This window comes from Oculina patagonica, chromosome 4 (genome assembly GCF_052425735.1).
Source record: "Oculina patagonica isolate OP01 chromosome 4, crgOcupat, whole genome shotgun sequence".
Lineage (NCBI taxonomy): Eukaryota > Metazoa > Cnidaria > Anthozoa > Scleractinia > Oculinidae > Oculina > Oculina patagonica.
The window spans coordinates 43,939,801-43,963,125 of NC_135761.1; the positions used below are offsets into that span (position 1 = coordinate 43,939,801).

A 23,325-nucleotide genomic window follows, 5' to 3' on the forward strand; every position below is an offset into this window, starting at 1 on the left:
CTGAAATTGTCTTTATGTTGTTATGTCAGGCGTAAAAAGGGGAATGGGAGATGTGTTCATTTCCCTTCTCTCTCCCACCCCCCTTCCCACCCAACTCTGTTTTCACTCCTTGAGTTCCCTCAATCCATTTACTTCCCCCTTCCCCTTTTTACGCCTGCTACAGCTACACGGGCTAGCCTTACTCGTACCACAGGCGGCCCAAGCGCACTATGTGAATTATTGATAAAGTATAAGCGAACGTGACCCTTACCTTCGAGCGGTGTTGTGTTACAAAGATGCGGTTTATAAGGGTTTGTATGGGAACTCAACGATTTTGTTTGAAAAGGAATAATATGTAATGTTCTGCTAATAAAATCGACTAACCTTATTGCCTTGTTGTATTCTTTGTTGTTCGCCCGCTTCTCGGGCCATTTTGAAGCGTTTTCGGTGAGTTAGCGCTGGCTGGTGGTGTTCCACTATAAACGAAGTGGAACACCAACACCAACACCAACACCAACACCAACCACCACCAACACCAACGCTCGAAGGTAAGGGTCACGTTCGCTTATACTTTATGAATAATTCACATAGTGCGCTTGGGCCGCCTGTGCTCGTACGCTCTGCCACTTCACTGTGGGGTTACGGCCCCGGTGCGGGATGACTTGAGGGATTACGAAATTGGGAAGCCATCTGATTTTTTCCCCACGAGGAGAATCTTCGGCTTCCTTTCGCGGACATTTGCCCCTAATTAATTCCCCTGCACAGGCCAGGGGATGGCGATTCTGTGAAATCCCCCCTCCTTGTATTTCCAAATTCAGCCCAGGGGTGAACATTCCAAAAAAGTCGGTGTCTTATGCAATTTATGCATAATCTCGTTCCCAGATCTTCCGGCTTGTCTACCTGCGAGATGTGGGAACGAGATTAGTTTATGCAGCGATATGATTGCACCAAAAATGTTCTAAAGCGGGTACGCTAGGAAAAAAGCATTATTTATGGGAAGCCATCTTATTTTTTCCCCACGAGAAGGAGAATCTTACGCTTCCTTTCGCGGACATTTGCCCCTAATTATTTCCCCTTCACAGGCCAGGGGATGACGATTCTGTGAAATCCCTCCCCCCTCCTTGTATTTCCCATTTCAGCCCATGGCCGGGGTCAAACCGCCCTCCCCCCCCCCCCAAAAAAAAAAAATAAAAAATAAAAAAAAATTGGTGACTTATGCAGTCTATGCAGCGATATGATTGCACCGAAATGTTCTAAAGCGGGTACGAAGCATTTTTCTGTCGAGAAACATACTAGATTCGGTACTTGAGGTATTCAGGCTCACAGGTAAAAGGATGACGAACATCAAAGCCAGATTTTTCATCTCTTTATGACGGTAAGTTTATCTCTGGGGTGATCCCTAGAATCAGTGATATATTTCAAGATTTGCTACTCACATTACATTCCACAAAAATACAGAGGTTTGTCACAGGTTTAGAACAAAGTGACCTTTCATTACACAACTATAATCAGCCAAACTCAGTATAAGAAAGTGAGCACACCAGACAAAAACCGTCTTCAATTTTTCTTTTCTGTCATTCACTTTCTTTTGCGCTTTCACAACAAACAGGCAGTCAAACCTACACATAGATATGTTTATAGTGTGTTTTCATGTTTAACCATAACCGCGCGGGCACTATAAATCAAATGAACATCAGAGAATACGACAATAGTTTCAGATCGAGGCCCAGTTATACAGGCAACATTTTTTCTTTTAACTTTTCTCGCAACATTGTTGCATTGAGTGTGTGTTGAAAGTGTTGTTGGGTGTAGTACCTTCCCCTCTGCAAGTTGTGACAACATGTTGAACAAAGTAGAAATGAGTTCAGTTTTATACGGGAAGTACTATACACCGCAAGAACACTTTACAACTTGCAATGCAACAATGCAACAATGTTGTGAGACAAGTTGATCAAAAACGCTACAGTAAATGGGATCTCGAGGTCTTCTTGCCCAGATGAGTAACCAATATCATTGCAATTTAAAAACAAAATAAAAAATAAAACAAGCAAACAAAGAAACAGGAATAATAGCCTAAAAATATGGACTTTTAGACAAACTATAACTAGGCAGCATATGCAATAACGGAACTCAATTTGAACTCACCAAAATCATAAATATGTTAAGTATAATTCTGGTTTCTCCTCATGATTGTTTGTTTATTATGGTGCTTCAGTGAATTTGCATATTCAAACAGTATATGGTTATTCGAGTAAACTAAGATAAATCTGGTTTTTAAAGAGTTACCGGTACGCAGAAGTTCAAGTGTTTTAAAAGTTAACATAAAACCCAGATTCCGTGGAGAGTAGAAAAAGCCAAGCCAATCACTTTATTCCGATACATTTTTTGTAGATCTTTTTGTCTTATAAAAATAAAAGAAAATTGGTGAAAAAAAAAGATAACTTAAGTAGTATTATCAGGGCTCGACAAAAACTTGAATTCCAGCTTGCCCATGGGGCAAGTAACTCTCAAATTTTGCTTGCCCGGACAGTTTTCCTCCTTGCCCAGATTCTTAACCTTATTAATAATTCATGATGGTTTGCCTGGGCCCTTGCCAATCAGGCAAGTGAGCATGACAAGTCACTTGCCCGACAGGAAAATCTACTTGTCCCGGACGACTGGACGGGGGTTTTGGTGAGCCCTGATTATAGTAATTCAATAAGGAGTATGTGAATCAGTTCATTGCTGGCAATTCCATGAGTCATATGCTTTCTGTGCTAACTGATGACATGTCAGTCTTTTTGTTCCTTTTCTCGGAGTCGCTTCAGAACAGCTCTGCGTCTTGCTGTTTGGATATTCCACATCATTTTTTGCCTAAGCCAATCAGGAACACATGAGATAAGCCAGTTCTGTAAAAAAGAATAAAATGTGAGAAAATGAGACTATGGAAGAGAGCAGGGAGGGAGGTGAGGAGAGGAGAGTAGAGGGTACGTGACGGTAGGCGAGGCAAGGAGAGAAGAGGAGAGGAGAGGAGCAGGAGCAGGAGCAGGAGCAGGAGCAGGAGCAGGAGGGGGCAGGAGCAGGAGAGGAGAGGAGAGGAGAGGAGAGGAGAGGAGAGGAGAGGAGAGGAGAGGAGAGGAGAGGAGAGGAGAGGAGAGGAGAGGAGAGAGGCGACTATGGAAGGGAGCGGGGAGGGGGGTGAGGGGAGGTGAGGCGAGGCGAGAAGAGGAGAGGTGAAGAGAGGAGGGAGGGCAGGAGACAAGGGGAGGGGAAGGGAGGGGGAGAGAAGGGAGGAGAGAATTCTTGTGCATGTTTGTACCTGAAGAGCATGACTCCAGCAACCCATGGTCTTCGACTCCACTCCAACAGTTCCCAGGGCCTGACGGACATAGGTGGTTGGGCCTGGTGCAAAGATGTTTGGATTCTTGATTCTGCTCATCTTAGTAGCCACATAATAAGGGCACACACACTGAAAACCAAAATAGAACCAAATGAAAGTAAAAGAATACCTAAAATATTTGGTGAATTTTAAAAGACGAAGCTAAGCAAATTCAGTTTTGAGTGAATGACACAACATCCCTGAAAAGCAGTAATTTATTGTATTAATTTATTTCTTTTTGAATATGTAGTTAGTTTAGATTAATAAGGCCTTATACTTTGTAATTACTTTTAAATCTATCCATTCATTCACCTACCCACCCATCTAGATATAAATTGTATAAGATACTGCTAGACCACCAAGAAAGCCTGTTTAACAAACACAAATCCAGGGTTTATTACAGAACTGCAATTTTACAGTACACTATAAAACACTAGCACGGGCCTTATACACCAGACACCATGTTGTTCACCATGAGGAAGAGAAAGCAGCCCTTTTGTCATGGATATAACTTGAAGGTTGAGTTTAATAAGAAATGACATGACTACATGCAATTTATATTATTTTATTACCTGAACTGTGACTCCTTTTGATGAATACTCAGCATTGAGACATCTGCTAAAGAAATCTACAAATACCTGTAAACAAAGAATTTGGACTTAACAAAATAAAAAATTCCTTAAATACTGTATTCATCAACAATAACAAAGATGTGGCAATAACAGCGTGTGCATAGAGCAAAGAAATTTAAAACTCTTATGTATTCATACGCGTGCGCTTCTATCGTTGCAAAAAGTTTCCGTTGTATCGCGAAAGCGCACACGAAAGTGTCACGCCACCTACTAGTACAGTCAACTCTCGCCTTGCGGACACCCCGCTTCGGCGCTGTTTGATCCCCGGGTTCCCCCCCCCCCCCTATAAGGTTGTGTTTTTTTCCAGTTAAGATCAGTTGACGTAAGAACTCAAGAAGTAAAGCGCAAATGCGCACAAGTTTTGCTCAGTGATCAAGGCAGCACAAGGTAAATATTTTCGCTATAAATCTACAATGTATCTTGTAGGTAGCCATTTTTTAGCTGTGACAAATGCGGGTTAAAAAATTCCCAGTAGATGCGTGACACTTTCAAATTAGTACTATAAACAAAACAAAAACTAAAAAAATGTTGTCAATAGTGTCATTTTTGTGTAATTAACACAAACGTTTCGGGCATAGCCCTTCATCAGTGTGAAAACCGTTTTCCAATGTGTGAAAACCGTTTTCCAATGTGCGTACACACATTGGAAAACGTTTTTCACACTGATGAAGGGCTATGCCCGAAACGTTTGTGTTAATTACACAAAAATGACACTATTGACAACATTTTTTTAGTTTTTAGTTTTTAGCTGTGTTTATCAATCAAGTGACTTGATACACACTGCAAGTGTAATAACGGAAAATTAGTTAACATTCAAACCTTGGTTCCAGAGTACATTGACAGGAGCGGCGTAGGAGTCAAGCCTGCTGCAGAGGCAACATTAATAATCAGGCCTCTTCCTCTGAAAAACAAAAACAAAATAAAGCATTGGTAAAAATTTAGGTATAATTATAATATGCTTGCAACAGTTGCTTTAAACATGTTATTAGTCAAGTGGGTTAGCAAAATTATCGTTACACGCCGGACAAAAGAACCAAATTTGGCACACGTAGTCTTCGAGACATGGGCTTTAAGAAAATCTGATGCTCCAAAAACATGGATCGCGAGAAAGGACAAATACGGCATCACAAAAATCGACAACATATTTGTCATCTTCGATCCGCCATCTTGGATTTGAAAATTTTTCCAAAATGTAAGAAAACCGCCAAAAATTACTAAAAAGTACTGAAAACAATAAAATGGTGCAAAAAATGCCCAAAAGGTAAAAATAACTGCATTAAAAGTTAATTTTTTATCTATAAAAACACAAAAATTACAAATTTGGTAAAACATTTCTCTCAAAATGCCATTTCCATGGCAACATCAGGTCTCTGACACAACAACCTGTCATATCAAATTATTTCTAAATATATATTAGATAAAGTTGCAAAGCTTGGCAGTGTTTGGTTGAATGTTGAAAAAGTTATAAACGTTCAAAGTCGGCGCTGGCACTTTCCGCCCCCTGGTCTGGATAGTGTTAAGATTCCTTTTTTGTGATACTTTTATAAAATTGACAGAAAACGCCCACTCCAGCTACACTTTGAGGAACAGTTTGATTTTTAGTGGCTGTTTGAATGCTATTCCTGCCTCCTCCGGAATTGCCACGCACTGACTTGCAAATTATTTTCTTTCCACTTCCACCTTCAGGTTTTTAGTGAAAAATTTATTAGGCTCTGTTCACACGGCCAAACCCCCAACCTGGTATGCAACTCTTTGAATATTGTTAGCAAAGCATCATGAAAAACAAATTACTTCCTGTTAAAAAATAGTTTTTTTAAGATGTAATTGTCATCCGGTTTTCTACTTACTTATAATTATGTACTGTCAATCTCTCTTTAGTTTCTGAGTGTGCTGAAGAACAGCTACAGTAACACTAACGAACTTGCTTTGTTTTAAGTAAGGAAAGGCTTCACAAAAAGGCAAATTTGTATCGCAGCCCAACAAAAAGACGTGAAATGCAGGATCGGAATTGACTTTGATTGCTCCATACCTAAATTTCCACAGAATCGTAATTGACTTTGATTGCTCCATACCTAAATTTCCACAGAATCGTAATTCATATTGACTTCTCAGAAAATGTGTACCAATTCCAAACGCCACCGATTTGCCAGTTTACTCGCGGAGACTTCCCTTGTATATAAAAGAATTGGCCAAGCAGTGCAACAGCGCCAAGACCAATTCCGTGTCCACTGTTCAAATTTCAATTTTGCTCTGCCCATTTTCAAGAGCGTCAAACAAATAAACTATTTCTCTGATATCCGCTTCTTTATACATGTTTATAAGTAAAGCCCATCATCAATTTGTCGCTACCCTTTGCAACTACGAAGTACTTTTTGTGCCATCCCCTTTCTTTTGAGTGTTCTCATTCTACATGAGTCCCATCTTTTGAAAGAAAGTTTGTTTTTTGTATCGCGAAGAAGGCATTCCAGTTCTTTCTTATAGGGGACTAACATTTACTTGAGCACCAGGCCTATATTTCTCCTTTGTGCCATTCCTCGCTCTCTCTGGCAGACAGCGATCCTACACTACCTCCACTTAATTGACAGTTTTCAGTTCCCGCCTGAGAAATGGCAGAGAGATTTGTTCTGAATACTCTGAAAACAATTCATTGTTGTGTAATGTTTGGCTAGGATTGTAAATCAGGACATTACCGTTAAACACTTCACATTCAACCGTTTTTTTTTTCAGTATCTTGCGTTACTTTGGGTAGACTTGGGCGAATAATATGCTAAGGTCGCCTTTATGTTGCTGGCTACTGATATACCGCCATACGTCATGCCCGCTTGCTTTGATTTGATTTTCTGACAAAAGACTTGTGGTAAATAATGGCAGTCAACTCCTCTTAATGGTCGGGTGATTGATTTCGTAGTTTTATTCATTACCTCTTTATGGAACGTTTAAAATGGAACGAGGTTGTAAATTGTATTGCCGTTTCCCAATCCGATTCTTTAAAAGTGCACTATTACACGGGATGGGTTCTTCGTTAGCTCCAAAACCCCTCTAGTGTTCTTGACTTTGGCTTTTTTCTGTTCGTGGGCTTGATTGATAAAAATCACATAAAGCCGTCTAGATGTTTCCTGGATGACTCATTACACGCTGAAAATGTTGGACACTAACCCAGCGACTGCAATTGACGTGGTTGTTTAAAGCATGCTTTAGGTCTTGAAGATACTCTTGCCTTGTTCTCTGTGGGAATGTATCAATGCCAAGAGAACTATTTCTGTTTCTGCACATGCTTCTGTCAAGATTGTCGTTGCGTGTCGCCATTTTTTGTAATCTTGCCCCCAGCTTTTCGTAAAACCCTCCTGTTGATTAAGTTGCGCTGGCACTAGTTTCCTCGCCTTATAATGTATAGTAACAGGGTAAAATATTTTTTGGTTTTGTTTGTTTTTTTTTTTTTTTTTTTTTTTTTTTTTTTTTTTTTTTTTTTTTTTTTTTTGAATAGTGATGTCCGACTAATATGCGTTGCTTTCAAAAACCAATCCGCCGATTCTTAGTCATTTAGACAACCAGTACTGCGCAACAGAGCCCCAAGGGCATTCCACAACGTCTTCTCGATATGCAGTCCTCAAGGCACTATAAGGAACTTTTCCCCATACAATTGTGGCACGTTTCACTGAATTCTATGTTTTGTAAATTGTTGTTTAAATAGAGCTTATTAATTAAATGTTTGTTGTTACGTACCTTGCATGCAAACCATGCCAGCCCTTAGAAGCCCTTACTAAATTCCATTCATTGTCATAATTACACAAAACAACCAAAAATACATGTACCTGTCTGGCGTAAAAAATGACGTCACTTTCACCCTCCAAGTGAGACGATTTTTTTGGAGCATCGGATTTTTGGAAAATTTATGTTCAAAGGTCTTCGTATATACCAAGTTTGGTGCTTTTGTCCAGTGTGTAACGATTTCTGCAAAATTTGGTACTAACCCACTAGACTATATGGTCTCATTCTTTGTGCCTACATGTACATGTACAAAGGAGCACCACATCATGTATAAAATGAATCAACCACATATGCATTATCATGTATGCCAGATTATTTTAGAAGAAAATCTCACCTCGCAGCCATCTCAGGAAGGATTATACGAGTCATCTATCAGAGTAAAAACCAAAGAGTTAGATTATTTGAACGTGAAACTTGAACAGAGCCACAAACACAAAAATACGTCAAGTGAAAAATGGTTCAACATATTCATGTACATGTTCAGTGGTGGATCCAGACCTTCTGACAAGTGGCGGGCCCCAGATCATACAGACCTAAAGGATGGCCTGTCCTTAAAATAAGATGGGGGCCTGGGCTCCCCATACCCCTCACCCAGATCTACCACTGCATTTACTGGGTAGATAGTGTGTTGTATGTGTTCATTTAGGATTCATGACTCACCATGGTCACTGAAAGAACGTTTACATTCATCATCTGCCATGCATCCTAGAGAAAGAACAGATGGTTTGCAAGATGTACTTGTAAGTACTTAACAAGAACTACACAGAGTCGCAGTGGCCTAATGGTTAGCTTGCTCGCCTCCGAGTCGAACGGCCTGGGTTCGAGGCCTGGCAGGGGCGCTGCGTTGTGTTCTTGGGCAAGACACTTTACTCTCACAGTGCCTTTCTCCACCCAGGTGTATAAATGGGAACCGGCAAATTTACTGCTGGGGGGTAACCCTGCGATGGACTAGCATCACATCCAGGGGGGAGTAGCAATACTCCTAGTCGCTTAATGCTACGGAAACCGGGATAAGCTCCGGCCTGTATGGGCCACTAGGCTCGTAGCAGACTTGACCTTACACAGAGAAACAAACAGGAGCTAAGCCTGGAGCACAAGGAACAAGTGGCTCCGGGGGCACATGATTTGATTTGCTACATGTATGTACATGTAGATCTTTAACAAAGAAAATTACATTTAGCAAATCAAATAAACTGTTTTAAAATCATTCTTGTTGTAATGGATTTTACTATCATGGTTGATATGAATGGGTAGATTTGAATTCTCTTTGTTAAAAATCTGGCCAATCAAGTCATGTGTCCACAGAGCCACTTGTTCCACATGCCCCACTGAGGCCCAGCCAGCTAAGAGGGACAAGTGGCTCTTGGGACAAGAATGGGAAACATATTAAGGAACATTCTCGTCCCAATATCCCTTTGTTTTTGGGGGGGGTGGGGGGATTTTTTTTTTTTTTTTTTTTCAAAAAAAAAAAAAAAATTCCCCTTTTTCGAAAAGGGGGGTAAGGAAATAATTTCACTAAAAATATCCAATTGGACGTATTAAAATGTACATGAAAAATTCATATCCTAATTCTTTCCTGGGGAGAATTTGTTAAAGGGAAAGAAAACAAGCCATAATAATTATAATCTTTATGCACATGTAATTTGTACAGTATACCTCTTGTTTCATGTTGGCAAAAAATTCTGGATAATGAGAGACTCCAACATTATTGACTGTAAAAAAAAGATATGCATTCATTTATTATCTACCCCTTGGCAATGATTGCCAGCCTATGAAGCTAGAAAATATTGATACCTACATGTAGTGACTGAAATTACTTTAAAGTATGAAATATGTGTATTCTTTTTGCAAAAACCCTTAACTGTTAATTTGGACACACATTCATTTAAATTTCACAACAGTACTAAGAGAGTACATGGCTGAATAAGCACTCACCTAATATACCAATATCAAGACCAGCAAGTTTTCCTCCTAAACCATCATAGATTTGGGCTCCACCAGTAAAGTCCATTACAATTATCTTTGTTTCTGTGCCATACGCTTCCTCTGTTAATTAAAGTATGATACACGATTTATTACACTGACCAGTAGGATAAGGCTAAATGTGTGATGTTTGAATTAAATTTATTTTCAGTTTAATATAATTACATGTACTGTTAGTATCTGTTTGTCACTTGGAGGGTTGATCAAAAAAGAGAAGAGAGTAATCAATCAATCAATCAATCAACTTTATTTATAGAGGGTTACACGTGATAGTTTTACAACTAATAAATTTGTGGCCCCCATTACTAATTAAGAATCACTATAAACAATAATCTATTTATTATTAAACCTATTTAAAATCGAAATGTAGTTAAAATTTAAAGCTAATCTACAATATTGATCAATTATTATTACTAAATATCACAATCTAAAAGTTATTATCTAAAAAAGAAGTAAAAATTTATTTAGAGTATCACTCTAAATTTATAAAGTCAAACGTCCCCTTCAACCCTGCAAGTTTCTTTTTCCTTAGTGCCATGGCCACCAACTACTCAAGTTTTGGTCGCCAGTGATTTTAGTCACCAAATTAGTGATGCTTTCATCATTCCTCCAATTTTAGTCGCCAGGCGGCGACTTGGTCTAGTCGCCAGCTCAAAATTTTAGTCGCCTGGCGACTAAAATGGTCTTACTTTGAGGGTTGCCCTTACGGACACCTATATACATGTAATACTGACATCTTACTGACCTAAAAGATAAAAATTAATGTAAACTCAGAGCTGTGCTCTAGCAGAGCCCGGGTGCCACAGGCGACCTACTTACTTTTGCCATTGGGCAACTAGTATAGCTTTGCTATCATGAAAGCTTTTAAGAGCTGGGCACCCAAGTTGTCTTACAAAAGAGCCTCTGGGCACCTTGCAATAATTATTGTAAGAGCGCAGCTTTGAAAATCTGTCTAGAGCTGTAAAACAGACACCTCGAGTCCATAATACGGATATTATTATCTATCCCTTTTGTGTCTGTATTAAAGAGGTTCACCTGGACATCTAATCATGTAACAACAATTTAAATTTATTATTGTCGTCCTCAGCAGTTTTTCAGATAAGAGAGTGGCCTAGCATTTTAATAATTCCATCTTACTCAGTTCAGCTGCCAGAGATTCTAACTTTTCCTTGGTTCGACTGATGAGGACCACCTTGAAACCTTGTCTTGCAAGCTGGAATCAGCAAAATAACATACCGGTAGTTATCAGTGTGCAAAAAAGATCCTATCTGATAACCTGGGGCTAGTGAATTTTTCCTGTCCAGATAGTGGATTTTATCCATCACTTGCTTGATGGGTGAGTAACATTTTGGACTTTTTACTTTGTAGATAAAGGCCACATAGAAAGGCCTATCGGGCTAGCACAAGGGCAACCTGGAAATCCACATTTTTTACTCCCTGGTTATAACTTATTACCATGAATTAGCTGGTGGGGCCTTGGCACAAGAAACGAAGGGCTCTGGAGCCACGGGATTTCCAGTCCTACATTCTAGGACTTCCAAGGATAAGAGAGAGTCATTGCATTTTTGATTTCCATTCAAGAATTCTTTGTTTCAGCCAAACAAAAAATTCAAATTCATTCAAAAAATCCCTTTGTTTCTCATGCCAAGGCTTCCCCACCAAAGAGAAGCAATAAGGGCTGTGGGGATGAGTATGGGGATAAAACATGTACAGTTTACATGCAAAAACCGCTAGATTGCTACCCTCTCTATCCCCTCTCCCTCTCTTTATATCCCAAATAATTACTGATACCAAATACTGGATGGAGAGAGACTTTGTGGGAATAGAGCTCGAACTTTGGACCCTTTAGTACTCTGATTTGCAAGCTACTAGGGCACTATATACTAGTTATGCAACGCTTTCGAGTGGTATACTATGGAATATCCCACGAGTCACTTGTATTTTCTCGGTATACACACGAGCCTTTAGGCGAGTGTGTATACGAAGAAAATACAAGTGACAAGTGGGATATTCCATAGTATACCACGAGAAAGTGTTGTGTAACTATTTTATACCATGCCATAGAAAATACGCTTACTAAATTTCATCGAGAATAAGATCGCAGCGCACGATGGGAAGGTTGGGTTGAATACCGTTGAATATACAACGGCTTTCCTGTATTCTGATTGGCTGTATTTTCTATGGCATGGTATAAACACCTGTATTGTATGTTGTATTTCAATTTCACCCTTGGTACAATTTTCCTCCAAGTTTTATACTCAACTTTCTAAGCATTTTTGTGTGTACATGTATAATTTTCAACCCAATCACTATGATCTGGATATCATTGGAAAGATCTTTTTCTTCTGCAGAGATTGAGCATAGGTGATGCCTTTTTTTGGTCAAAGGCGATGATGTCAGAAGTGGAACAAAGGGCAGTGTTTGTCATGGCCGGATATTTTTATTACATGTACCATACGCCAGAACAAAGAGAAATACCAAAAGTGCAGTTCCAGAAAATACCCAAACCCATCCCAATTCCGAGAGGGTGCATGGAGGTTTCAAAAGCCAAACTTTTTAAAGAAAAGTATGGGGCTTAACTGGAATTTCCAGAGGGTTGGGGGCATTCAATAAAAAAAAACCTTTCTGTGGAAGGGTTTTGAATATTTTCGTACCAAATAAAATTGAACCACAGCATGATACACATTCAAATTTTTTATAAGCAAAATTTTTCACAATCACAACTAAGTCAGTAGGCTGGGTGTGTTAATGTTTATGATTCTAACATGATTACCTCATGGGTGTAAGCTTTTCCAATTCCATCTGTACACCCTGTGATAACTGAAGAAAACAAACAAATGAATGCTTAATAATGAGAATTAACTGGATTTTGCTTAAAAATGTGAAGACACAAGGAGTATTATTTTAAATCGTACTATATTCCAAGGAAATAACAGCGCTGACTCGATATGTCAATTTCAGTCTAGCTAGAGAGGATTGCTACTTTCTCAGGTTGCATAATTTTTGACTCATGGAACAGAAGATACGCTTCTACAAGCCGCGTCCAGAAATGTTTTTCCAAGTAACATGATTTTTCTCTTGTATCACTGACACTATTCTATAATTCTGTCAAAACAAACCAAAATATCTGGGCCTAGAATGAAATCAGCTGTCCCGGAACGGGCTAAAAATCACGATTGATTGAGCAATTCACGCGTGGAACAGAACATAATTCTGTTCTAAGGCATGTATCTATGTGCAAAACATCGCATTTGTAGGCCTCCTCGTCGAAATCAGGTGATTGTAGAATGCAGCGATGCAAAAAAACTTAAAATGACTTTCAAAAAAGATCTGGAAAAAATTAGATGAGAAGGAAAATCGAATTGAACTTTGCACACTCGAACGCGCGCCACCCCGCGCCATCTTACCTGCCCACTGGCCTAACTTCTTCAAATTCTTTTTTATGCCAAGTGCTGGAAGAACAAACGCCCTTATTCCATGAAGGATTTGCAGAATAAAGTTTATAGAATAGTAGCCAAGAAATACTGCACCAGCACCGGACAGAAAGTTCCACTCCATTTTCGAGGCGGCGGCAATTTCACAATACAACGAAATGTGCCAGGGTTGCTTGGCAGGGATCATTTATGTTGATTAGGACTGGTAACGAGAACTCTATTCTCGTACCCAGGGCCTCTCGTTGTCTATTTCAGTGCTTCGAGAAATCGGGAGGTTTATGTCGTTTATTAAAGGCTCGTTTACACTGGCGATTTTTGTCGCGCAACTCAGCGCAATTTTTGTCGCGCCGAAGTTGCAAGAAGTCGCCGCGATATCGCGGCGATAAAATCGCCATGAAATCACCGCGAGTTTGCATGCGTCAAAACTAGCGGCGATAAAATCGCCGCGAGTCGCAGGAGTTTCGAACCTGTTCGAAACCCGATGCAACTTTGGCGCGACAAAAATTGCATTGAGTTGCGCGACAAAAATCGCCAGTGTAAACGGGCCCTAGACTTTCAATAAAGTCCTTCGTCTTGTTTATTATGGCGCACCGGGACGAAGGTCGGAGTGTTTGAGAAATCGGGATTCTACTGTGTACCGTCAAAAACGAATTACCTTAAGAGACTGAACTGGAAAAAATTCTTTGTATTGTCTAAACTAAAACTCATTTGCTCGGATCAAACTGACCAAGATGAAAGATGCCTTTTTCATGAGAAGTCTGCTCGCCCTTAAAAAGCCAGTTTTTAGTAAAGAGTAGTAGCCCAACATTGTTCGATTATAACTGAAACTTAAAGTTATCCCGGTGGTCCTGCTTTATTACACGATCGCGTAATTGAACTCGTCATCTGTGCGCGCGCGTTTTCAAAAGGGCGGCCAAATATGGTTTTTCCCCCAATAAAAGGCGCGTGGAAGAGAGAGTTCAGGAACTGGACTATAGGACGCCAAGAAGGAAATGATTTCAGTAGTTTTTGTCTCTTTCTTAATTCATGATAGTATTTTTCGTGTTACTAGCCCTCCCTCTCCGCTGACCCCGGTCCCTACTTGTGTGCGACAAACTCGATCGAAACTCGATGTTGCACTAAAGTGTTTGATCGTTTAGCCGAGCTTTAGCGGCTACTAATTTTAGCGATTTTCGCCGAGTTGGGCAAAAATCACTCAATTTAGTGCTCGTTAAAATATTCGTTCAATTTCAAGTGTGTTTGTTCTTTTACTGAACATTTACTTCTATCTTAGCTATATGTTCATTAAAAACTGGTTTACACGATATCACTAACTTTTTAAGTTTTTCGGAAAATCGCTGAATGAAATAGTCGCTAAATCTTGTTCTGAAAAATCGCTAAAATTGGTAGTTGCTAAAAATAGTAACCTCCAGCTTAAGGTATAAACAAAACTGCCCGTCTGCTTCAACCTCGACCATTTGCAAAGCTCTTGGAACGAAGTTGCGTCTGCTTAGCCAGAACTATTACATGTTAGTAGAAACTCAGCTGTATTCTATTGGAAATCTGCGAATCTGATTGGTTCTCCCACTGTTTTCTATTCGCCGATAGAAAACAGTCGCGCGCGCGAGTAGCTCTTTAAGTGGTAAATTTTCTTGATTTTTGTCTTCAAAGTGCACAATATTGTATGTTTTGGACTGCAATCCTTTAGAGTTTCTACTAAAACAATTAGACTATTCGCCCTCGTTTTCTATGAGCGATAGTCAACTCGGCTGCGCCTCGTTGACTATTTGCTCATAGAAAACTCAGGCTCGTAGTCTAATTGTTAATTAGAGATTAAAACCGACCTTATACATTCTCCTCTTAGCCGGCTTGGCACGAGAAAACAAAGGGCTCTGGGCCTTCTGGGGACATAGGGTTTTTGAATTAATTCGATTTTTTTTTTATTGGTTGTTTGGAACAAAGAATTCCTAAACGGAAGTCGAAAACGTAACGACTCTCTCATACATTCTTTTGAAACGTCATGACTGCATACATGAAGACCGGAAGTCCTAGAATCTAGGACTTGAAATCCTGCAGTGTCCCCAGAGCCCTTCGTTTTCTCGTGCCAAGGCCCAGCCGGCTAAGAGAAACGAAAGGGCTATGGGGACGAGAATGGACCTTATATTGATTGAAAGTCAGGAGCTCCAACAAACACTCCAGCGACCATAAACATTCCGTCACGTGATGTATTGACCGTGATCGTGTGGTAGCCTGGGTTCACTCTTGTTGCAATCGTGTGATATCGATCTTCTGACCAGCTTGATTTGCTCGTGTTAACAGTCTCGTTTTTCTTGTTGTCCAACCATATCGAAGCTCTGCCTTTCATGTGCCTGCCGATTAAAACTATTACAGACCGTGAACGACCAAAATTGGCATCAACACTTACAGGTACATAGATCTTCAGCTGAAGGGTGCTTAAACGTTGCCACGCACACCACCCCCCTTGGGTATCAGGGCGCAGCTCTTTGGATATAATTTTAACGTTCATTGGTTGAGCACGCACAATAAAACACGGTGAAAAACTACTGTTATTGATAACTTCAAGTTGAAGATTTGGACGGTGAAGGTTTTTGAAAGCGTTTGGCGTTTTCCCAGTCCAACACAATGGGTCTTTCAAGGCTTCGGTTTCGTTGATAAGCAAAAGCTTCGGCAAATTCGAGCTTTTGTTTTTTGTGACTTGATTGAAAGGATCCTTGGAAACGTTAGTGTAGTTATTTACGACTTCTTTTAAAACGTTTTTCACATGTTCAATCATCATTGACGCAACCAGAGCGTGCACCTTGGCGCCAATATGGTTACCATCGGAGCCGGTCAGGTTATAAGTCTGATTAGTAAACCTAACCTTCCACTAACCTTTTTCCTTCCGACAAAGTATTTCCTTTAAACTGAACGACGTAATATCATAATGGCGTGCAACCGCTGTTTGCCCATAATTCTCGAGGTTTATGCACGACGAATTCGAGCCTAGACGACCGACAATATTAATATAAAGTACTGCTGGGGCCGAAGGATACATAAGGACTTGCCGAGTTAACTGCTCCAATGGTTTCGCCGTCTTATATACTTCATCATTGTGAGAGGTCTCTATCAAAACAATATCGATTTTCTCGCCTTCTGCAATAAACGTTTTGTAGCAAAAAGCAAAGAATTGGCTTCCAGTGGCCCCGATTGCTAGTTGAATTTCTCTCATAAAGGATGTTGTCGCTCTTCCAAACGTGTTGTTCCACCATTTTGCAAACACTTTGAAGTACAATCCGTCCAAACTGTTCTCGTCAAGTCCAAGTTTTCCTCCAGCGCTGTGAGAGCCTCCAATAACCAAAAGGTTGATGTCTTCACCCCTTAAAGCTTTTTCGAGAACGTTCTTTAAGCGAGTAGGGTTACCGGCTTGAATTGCTCTTGACATCAAATCGTCGGTAATGTTTAGGTTGCTAAATAGACTCGAAAAGTTGGTTTGGTATTCTTCTAGCACAACTTGTACTCCCTGTTTCATCTTCAAAGCAATTTTTTTGGTCACATAATAATAACATAAAATAAAAAACACACCAGCCAAAAAGCAGGCGGTAAACAGATAAGATATCCGCATTCTCGCGTGATTTGTGTTTGTTTCTAGCCTGAATCAACCCAACAGACCATTTCGGTGAATATCTTAGACTTTCAATAATACTCGCGACTTCGTCACTCGATCTAGCGACTTCGTCGCTCGCACGGCCCCTTCGCGGCCTAAAAGGCTCGCTTCACTCGCATATTTACTGTGGAAACTCGTGAGGTCGACTTGAGGCAAGTCTATGAATATCTATTCGGAAGACCTATAATCGCCTGCGATTTTCGGATTAAAGTGTGACGAGAAACTGGAGATATCCTATCGTGACATGGGAAAAGTAACGCCTGTTGCTTTCGGAGAGAGAAAAATGTCGTTTTGGGCCAAAAAAGGCAGGCTAAGATTTTCGAGAAGCCAACAGTGGTTCGTAAATTCGGTAAGTAATATTTCGTTCCCTAAAATTTTCTGAAGTTTTAATGTCCAGCCTGAGCGTATCCGAAACGATGCACTTTTCTAAGCGTTTAAAAATAAGGCTAAAAATCGCACAAAAAATGACGCTTATAATGCACCTATCAATGTGAAGCCGCTGAGGGATGGGGGGGGGGGGGGGAGGGAGAAGTAGGCTCTTACCGAAAGTGCTAGCACTTTTTTTTAGCATTATTTGGATTTGCGAGCATTTTTTTTTGTTTACATTTTATCCCAAAGCACTGCTAGCATTATGTTGGATTTTCGACTGATTATTTGTATAATTTTGTGTTAAAAAACACAATCTGACTTTATTTATGGCGTCCAAAGCCTCCCAGATGCATTTTGCCCTCATTTTAGTCAAAGGAGCCGATGAGGCTTGGTTTGGTCAGCGGTTGCATTCTAGAAACCCAGTCCATCACACTCGTTCAAAGATGGCGTCGTCATCGACGAGGAACAATGGAAGTCAGCCAGCCATAGCCGGAGATTGCTCGAGAGCGTACTCTGCCATCAATCAGTGAACAAAATAAGACTAGGGGAAACTGTGATGCAAAAAACGTAAGCATACATGATCGGATTCAGCAATTTCCAGGAGAACAACTATTAATGAAAGACGGGAAGTTGTCTTGTTCCCCGGGGGGGGGGGGGGTACTCAAAAAAGTTTTATACGGGGAGGCTCCGCCCCAAGTTCTAACCCCTTACCCTTTTATATACCATTTTTGACAGAAATTGTACCGCTTTCGTATACCTTTAACTGAAAAAAGGTACCCCTTTTTATATACCTAAGAGGCATGGCGTGGACTTCAAATAGGACGTTTTCTTGTCATGTTTATGTAGTGCTTAATAAATTAAAATAATACAGCCATAAATTGCGTCTGTTCGAAATATTTTAATTAAAAGCCCTTTTAAGTAGCCAAATGTCAGATTTCCATACCCTTTCATATACTTAAACTCGTGAAATCCCTACCCTTTTATATAGCTGGAGCCTGAAAAAGGTACCCCTTTCGGGCGGAGCCTCCCAGTATAGGACTATAGGCCATTATAGGGAGTACCCCCCCCCCCCGGGGGGTCTTGTCTGGCATGCCGCGAAATAGTGTCTGGAGTGTCTACAAAGAAGAGTATGGGTAACGATGACCCAATAACAAGCGATGATTAACTTCTGGTATCAGTAGCATAGATAATTTGTTTTATAGAAAACCTTAAACGTTGTATTGGACTAATGGAAAAAAAAAAACACTGATCGTTACATGTTGTTGTTGAAAAATGTAACTGTAAATCTGAAAAATTTAATATTATATGTTTAAAAAAATCGGAAAAAAGTGAGCATTTTTATGTAACCCATGAGCACTTTTTAAAATAATAGCATTATTTTAGCACTTTTTTGGCAAAAAACGAGCACTTCTTTTAGCATTTAACGCTTTTTTACGAGCACTTTCGGTACGAGCCTAGGGAGGAGGGCGGGCATTTGAACTACGCTGAGACTTTCAGTTCAAATACCCAACCCCAGGGCATTTGTGGATGTTCAAAAGAGTCACTAAACTAAGTAAACTTCAATAAAATGCTGTAGGAAAGTCCATTAAAACGGTCAAAAGTCCCCACTACGGGCAAACAATTGCTGTCAAATCCCCTGCCTATGCCCCCCCCCCCCCCCAGCGGCTCAACAGTGATAGTTGCATAACGTATAAACGGTGTTCCGACACCCCTGTGAATTTTAGACGTCCGGAGTAACGAGTAAAGAGAAACAGAATAAGGTACTAGTAGAACTGTTCAAACGTCAAAAAATGCAAGAGATGGGGGCTTCTTTTAGCTTCTAAGGAGCGTAGAAAATGAAGGCCAAATTTGGTTAATTGCTAGTGCCTACAAACATCATTTTGCAATGTTAATCGGATTAGCGCTCTGCAATCCGAGTCGATGTGACCTCGCGTTGACAGCAATGTTATATGAACCGGCCGGGCTTTACAACATGCGATCGTATCTACGCAGTTCGAGCGAAATTTTAGTCAAAGACAGCAAATTCTGTCGTATTTCATCTTCAAATATAATTCGAAAACATTGACTAAATGTATGGCTTTTGTTTTAGTCTTCTAAAGCCCACGAAGAAGCTGTCTTGATATCCGAGTCAGATCCGAACCCGGGGGGGGGGGGGACCTCGCATATGAAACGGACGGAGATGCTCGTCGGAAATTTTGAAAAGACCCCCTAAAAGAGACCAATCTGGGTGTGGCTCAAGCTTTTTTTGACCACTAAAAGATACCAGAAAACTAAGAATAGAACTTACATTTGTATATTTTTTCGTTTGTAACCCTAAACGAGACCATTATGACCGATAATGGCTAAAAATATTGGCGTTTTGCCCGGAAAACCCTAAGCGAGACCAAATATCCGAAATTTACAACCCTAAACGAGACGACGAGCATCCCCGTCACTTTCATATGTGAGTCCCCCCCCCCCCCCCCCGGGATCCGACCCTCGCAGAATCTAGAGAAAACGCAGCGTGCGTTCCGTAACGCAACTGCGAAATCTGGTGTTGCTACGTGTATCGACAGTCCCCAGGGCGACATTCATAGGAAAAATCCGTATTTTCTCGTGCTTTTTCGTGCAGCAAATCGTAGCGTTGCGGCCTTAAACACATTGAACAGCGGACTACCTTTGAAAATTAAATATGGCGTCGCAAAAAACAAAACGTCGAACGCACATTTCGCCAATTTCGCCGCCGAAACAAGGAAACAGACTGCCTCGAAAGGTACTTGAAATTTAAGGTGTAGAATGCTTCGAAAGGTAAACGATGCTTGGCTGTGAATTTGTAATGAAGCTGAATTTTTTTTGCTTTGTTGTGGCCCCGCGAGTTTGAAAAACTTTGCCGAAAACTCTGATTTGGACTATGAACTCTGATCACGCGCGCGAGTCACACCACCCCGTGACGTCATCTCTGTGTCTGCACTCTATAGATGACAGGTATCAACCAATAATCACAACGCGCGCAATAGCTTGGTCATTGTGTAAAACACGATAGAAACACGGAACATGTTTTCCATTTCTTAAATGAACAATAAAGGAGCATGCAAGTAAAGGTTATGGGTACGGTACAAAGTCAATATCAATGTCTTCTTTTTGAACGACCTCCTCCAACTTATAAACAAATGCTGGAGGGATCCTTGAGACTTCAACGACTGTGAGCACTATAAAAACAAGAAAGAAAATGCATCCATGGAGACAGGAACGCGAACACTGCTGGTTTTTTTATTGTTGCACAGCGTCCATCCTAGCTATGTCATAGCAGTGCCATTCACGAGAATATGTCTACTTGTTAGTTTGACCTCAAATAAACGCTGGGACCTCGAACAAACGCCCCCAGCGTTAATTTAAAAAATAGCAATTTTGATCCGGCGTTTATACGAGACCGGCGTTTAATACTAGGGGAGGACTTTAATTTGGTGAAGCGAAGAATCAACCATTGATGGCCCAACAACTAAAATGGAGGAAAATACATAGCTTTTGACTCGACATTTTTACCTTTCAAAAATATTGTTCATTGATGCTTCCAGAAAGGAAATAGATTTAAAGCGGAGTATTTTTTTTCTCTTAGTTGTAGGGTAGGCGTTATTCCATTATGGGGTATGCCTTTATTTTTTCTCCCGGGGGCTATGAACATAAGACATGATCAAAAATACAGTATCGTTTCCTTTTTAAACAAAAGACAGTACAGGTAACCAATTGTTTAGAACTGCTTCAAACCTGGCGATGCTTGAAATTAACTTTTAAATTAATCATGAATTTAAAGGCAAGAGATATTGTCTCAGATGATGAGAAAGACGAAGACTTCAATTTTGAAGAAAATAGTGGATTCTTGAAGGACTTGCGTAAAAAAAAGGAAAGTGCGTCAAGGATAATATTATATGGATGGCAGTCTTGCCAATGATCTGCTTATGGTCCGAAGATTAAACAGATTAAAATCACAGCGGGTAGTCGAATTCATTCATCGGTAGACCAGTCGAAGAAGATATGGGATAGTCAACCCAAAATGGCACAGCTATCATGGTGAACTACAGTGCGCCACGCATTCAAGGAATCCCTGAGACCTGGAACGGTAGTCCTGTTTGTCTGCACTCTGAAATATGGTACTTATTTTTGCTGAGCGTAGCGTTCGTTTACTACCTAATGGCCGTGCTGTCAATGATTTTCACCAAGGAGTCGAGACGGCTGAGAGAAATCTCTCTTCTTCACGACAATTTAATCATATCTATGATGTTTCCTACCTTGCTAGAGTGGCTTACAGTTACTTCGAAGTATTTATCCAAGTTAACAATAGCGATCCAGCTATCACCTCATCACAAGACACAAGTGGCTACGTGCGGTTTTATCACTTTTCTTTATTCAACATTCCAAACAACTTCTGTAGTCGCTTTGGCGTACGCACTCTACGCCGAAAAATATCTACTGCCTAACATGAATTGCATCAAGCCAAAACCGCTCTGTAATATTCGTTTGTTGGCTTTGCAAGCAGTCTGGGCTGTTGCGGTCACCACAGCAACGACTTTGATTGACGCCTCAGTTATGTACGGTTCTGTGAATGGCTGTTGTTTGCATCCAGTCGATGCTGGAAGTATGAAAAAGACAAGAGACGTGATTTTCAGCGTTTCTAGTATTTATGCATCATATATTTTGTTGCGTGTCTCTATAGATAGGTTTCTTAAATTGATGATGACAGGACATCAGAGACGTCCATCGACTATCATTTATAACCGTCTCCAAATATCTTAAAACATTACATATTAACAAAATATTTGTAAGGTGGCTGGCAACGGTTCCTAGCACTTTCCAGTTCGAATGCTTTCATGGGTCAGTACTACCACTGTTCATAAGTCGATGCTACAATAATGGGTATCAAACGAATGCTCAATCATTGTTGAATAAATTAGGCTTATTTCCTTGACGTTATTGGTTACCATAAGAGCAATTTGACCTGTTCCTTTTAAAGACTAATAACTCAAAAAACGACCTCGGTGCACCCTATCATTTTCTCGGAGTAATTCAACAGTACAATTTACAAACTTTCGATAAGATACAACGAAGGGCGCTCAGAGCTTCCTTAAATTTTCAAGAATTTTATGAAGCTCTGAATCTGCTATACGTAGAACTTTGTAAAACTGTACAAAAAGTTGCAACTTAAAGTGCTTATCGCATTTCAATAATAAAAACTGAGGTGGGGCTACCAAGCTCATTTCTTAGGGCCTGTTTACATGATTCCGGAATGACTTTCATTCCGGAACGAGTTCATTCCATCCCCATACATTTCTCTGTATCTGTTTACATGATACCGAGACGAAAGTCAAGTCATTCCGGAATGATTTCGTTCCGGTTTTCATTCCGGAATGAAAGTTTCGTTCTGGAATGACATTTCTTATACCTAATCGAGGCAATCAGGAGGTCGAGCAGGTTTGGGAGCGGCGAGCACCCAGGCGAGACCACTGAGCCGCCAGCACGGAAGGACCGTACCCAAACAGCCAAAATCCGTTGATTTCGCCTGTGCCTGCGCCAGCCGAGTGTTGTTGACCTGGGATGTCTCCCACCCCCCCACTGAGCACCCACAGCAGAACTCCGACTCCACGTGTGAATGGCGTCGGCACCGCGCGAGCGGCGAGGGGAGCCGACCGGAGCAGGCCTCCACGACGGACACACCAAGTGACCGTGAGTGGGAGTGAGCGAGGACAGGACAGAGATCACGCGGCACGGGGTACGGTAAATTCTGGTATCATGAAAACACAGAACGAATTTCGTTCCGAGATGAAATCGCAACTCATGAAACCGCACACGAACTCCACAGTTTGAATTCAAAGCGAAAAAACGTAATAGCATTTACTGTTTAGCCCAAAGAGGCAGCTCTATGGTCAAATTACTTGTTAAAATCACAGATACGGCAATTAATGGGCACAAAAACATGTTTGCGCGAAACACGCGCCATCTTGTTTTGATCTCGCGCGAAAACCGCGCACGTGAAAATGCCTTTGGTTGAACCGGTCGACTCTGTTATGTGAATGCAGAACGAACTTCATTCCGGAACGAGTTTCGTTCCGGAATGAAAGTCATTCCGGAATCATGTAAACAGGCCCTTAGATATAAATACTTAAACCAACAATCAAAGGTGTTTTT

At 40.7% G+C, this 23,325-nt stretch overlaps 1 protein-coding gene and 1 pseudogene across 2 annotated transcripts; both read right to left on the bottom strand.

Moving 5' to 3' along the window:
* Positions 1-1,330: 1,330 nt before the first annotated feature.
* On the bottom strand, positions 1,331-13,338 carry LOC144652603 (very-long-chain 3-oxoacyl-CoA reductase-like). The gene is made up of 11 exons (XM_078512667.1): positions 13,128-13,338; positions 12,494-12,540; positions 10,858-10,933; positions 9,673-9,783; positions 9,394-9,449; positions 8,398-8,442; positions 8,072-8,106; positions 4,789-4,870; positions 3,910-3,975; positions 3,278-3,427; positions 1,331-2,867 (listed from the first exon to the last, which is right to left on the bottom strand). Exons 1-11 carry the CDS (start codon positions 13,276-13,278, stop codon positions 2,751-2,753), a joined length of 936 nt encoding a protein of 311 aa, XP_078368793.1. The 5' UTR covers positions 13,279-13,338; the 3' UTR covers positions 1,331-2,750.
* Positions 13,339-14,965: 1,627 nt separating this feature from the next.
* Positions 14,966-16,983, bottom strand: LOC144652567 (uncharacterized; annotated as a pseudogene). Its single transcript, XR_013570562.1, has 2 exons — positions 16,837-16,983; positions 14,966-16,783 (listed from the first exon to the last, which is right to left on the bottom strand). The product of XR_013570562.1 is annotated as an uncharacterized LOC144652567 (transcript).
* Between the last annotated feature and the right edge of the window lie 6,342 nt (positions 16,984-23,325).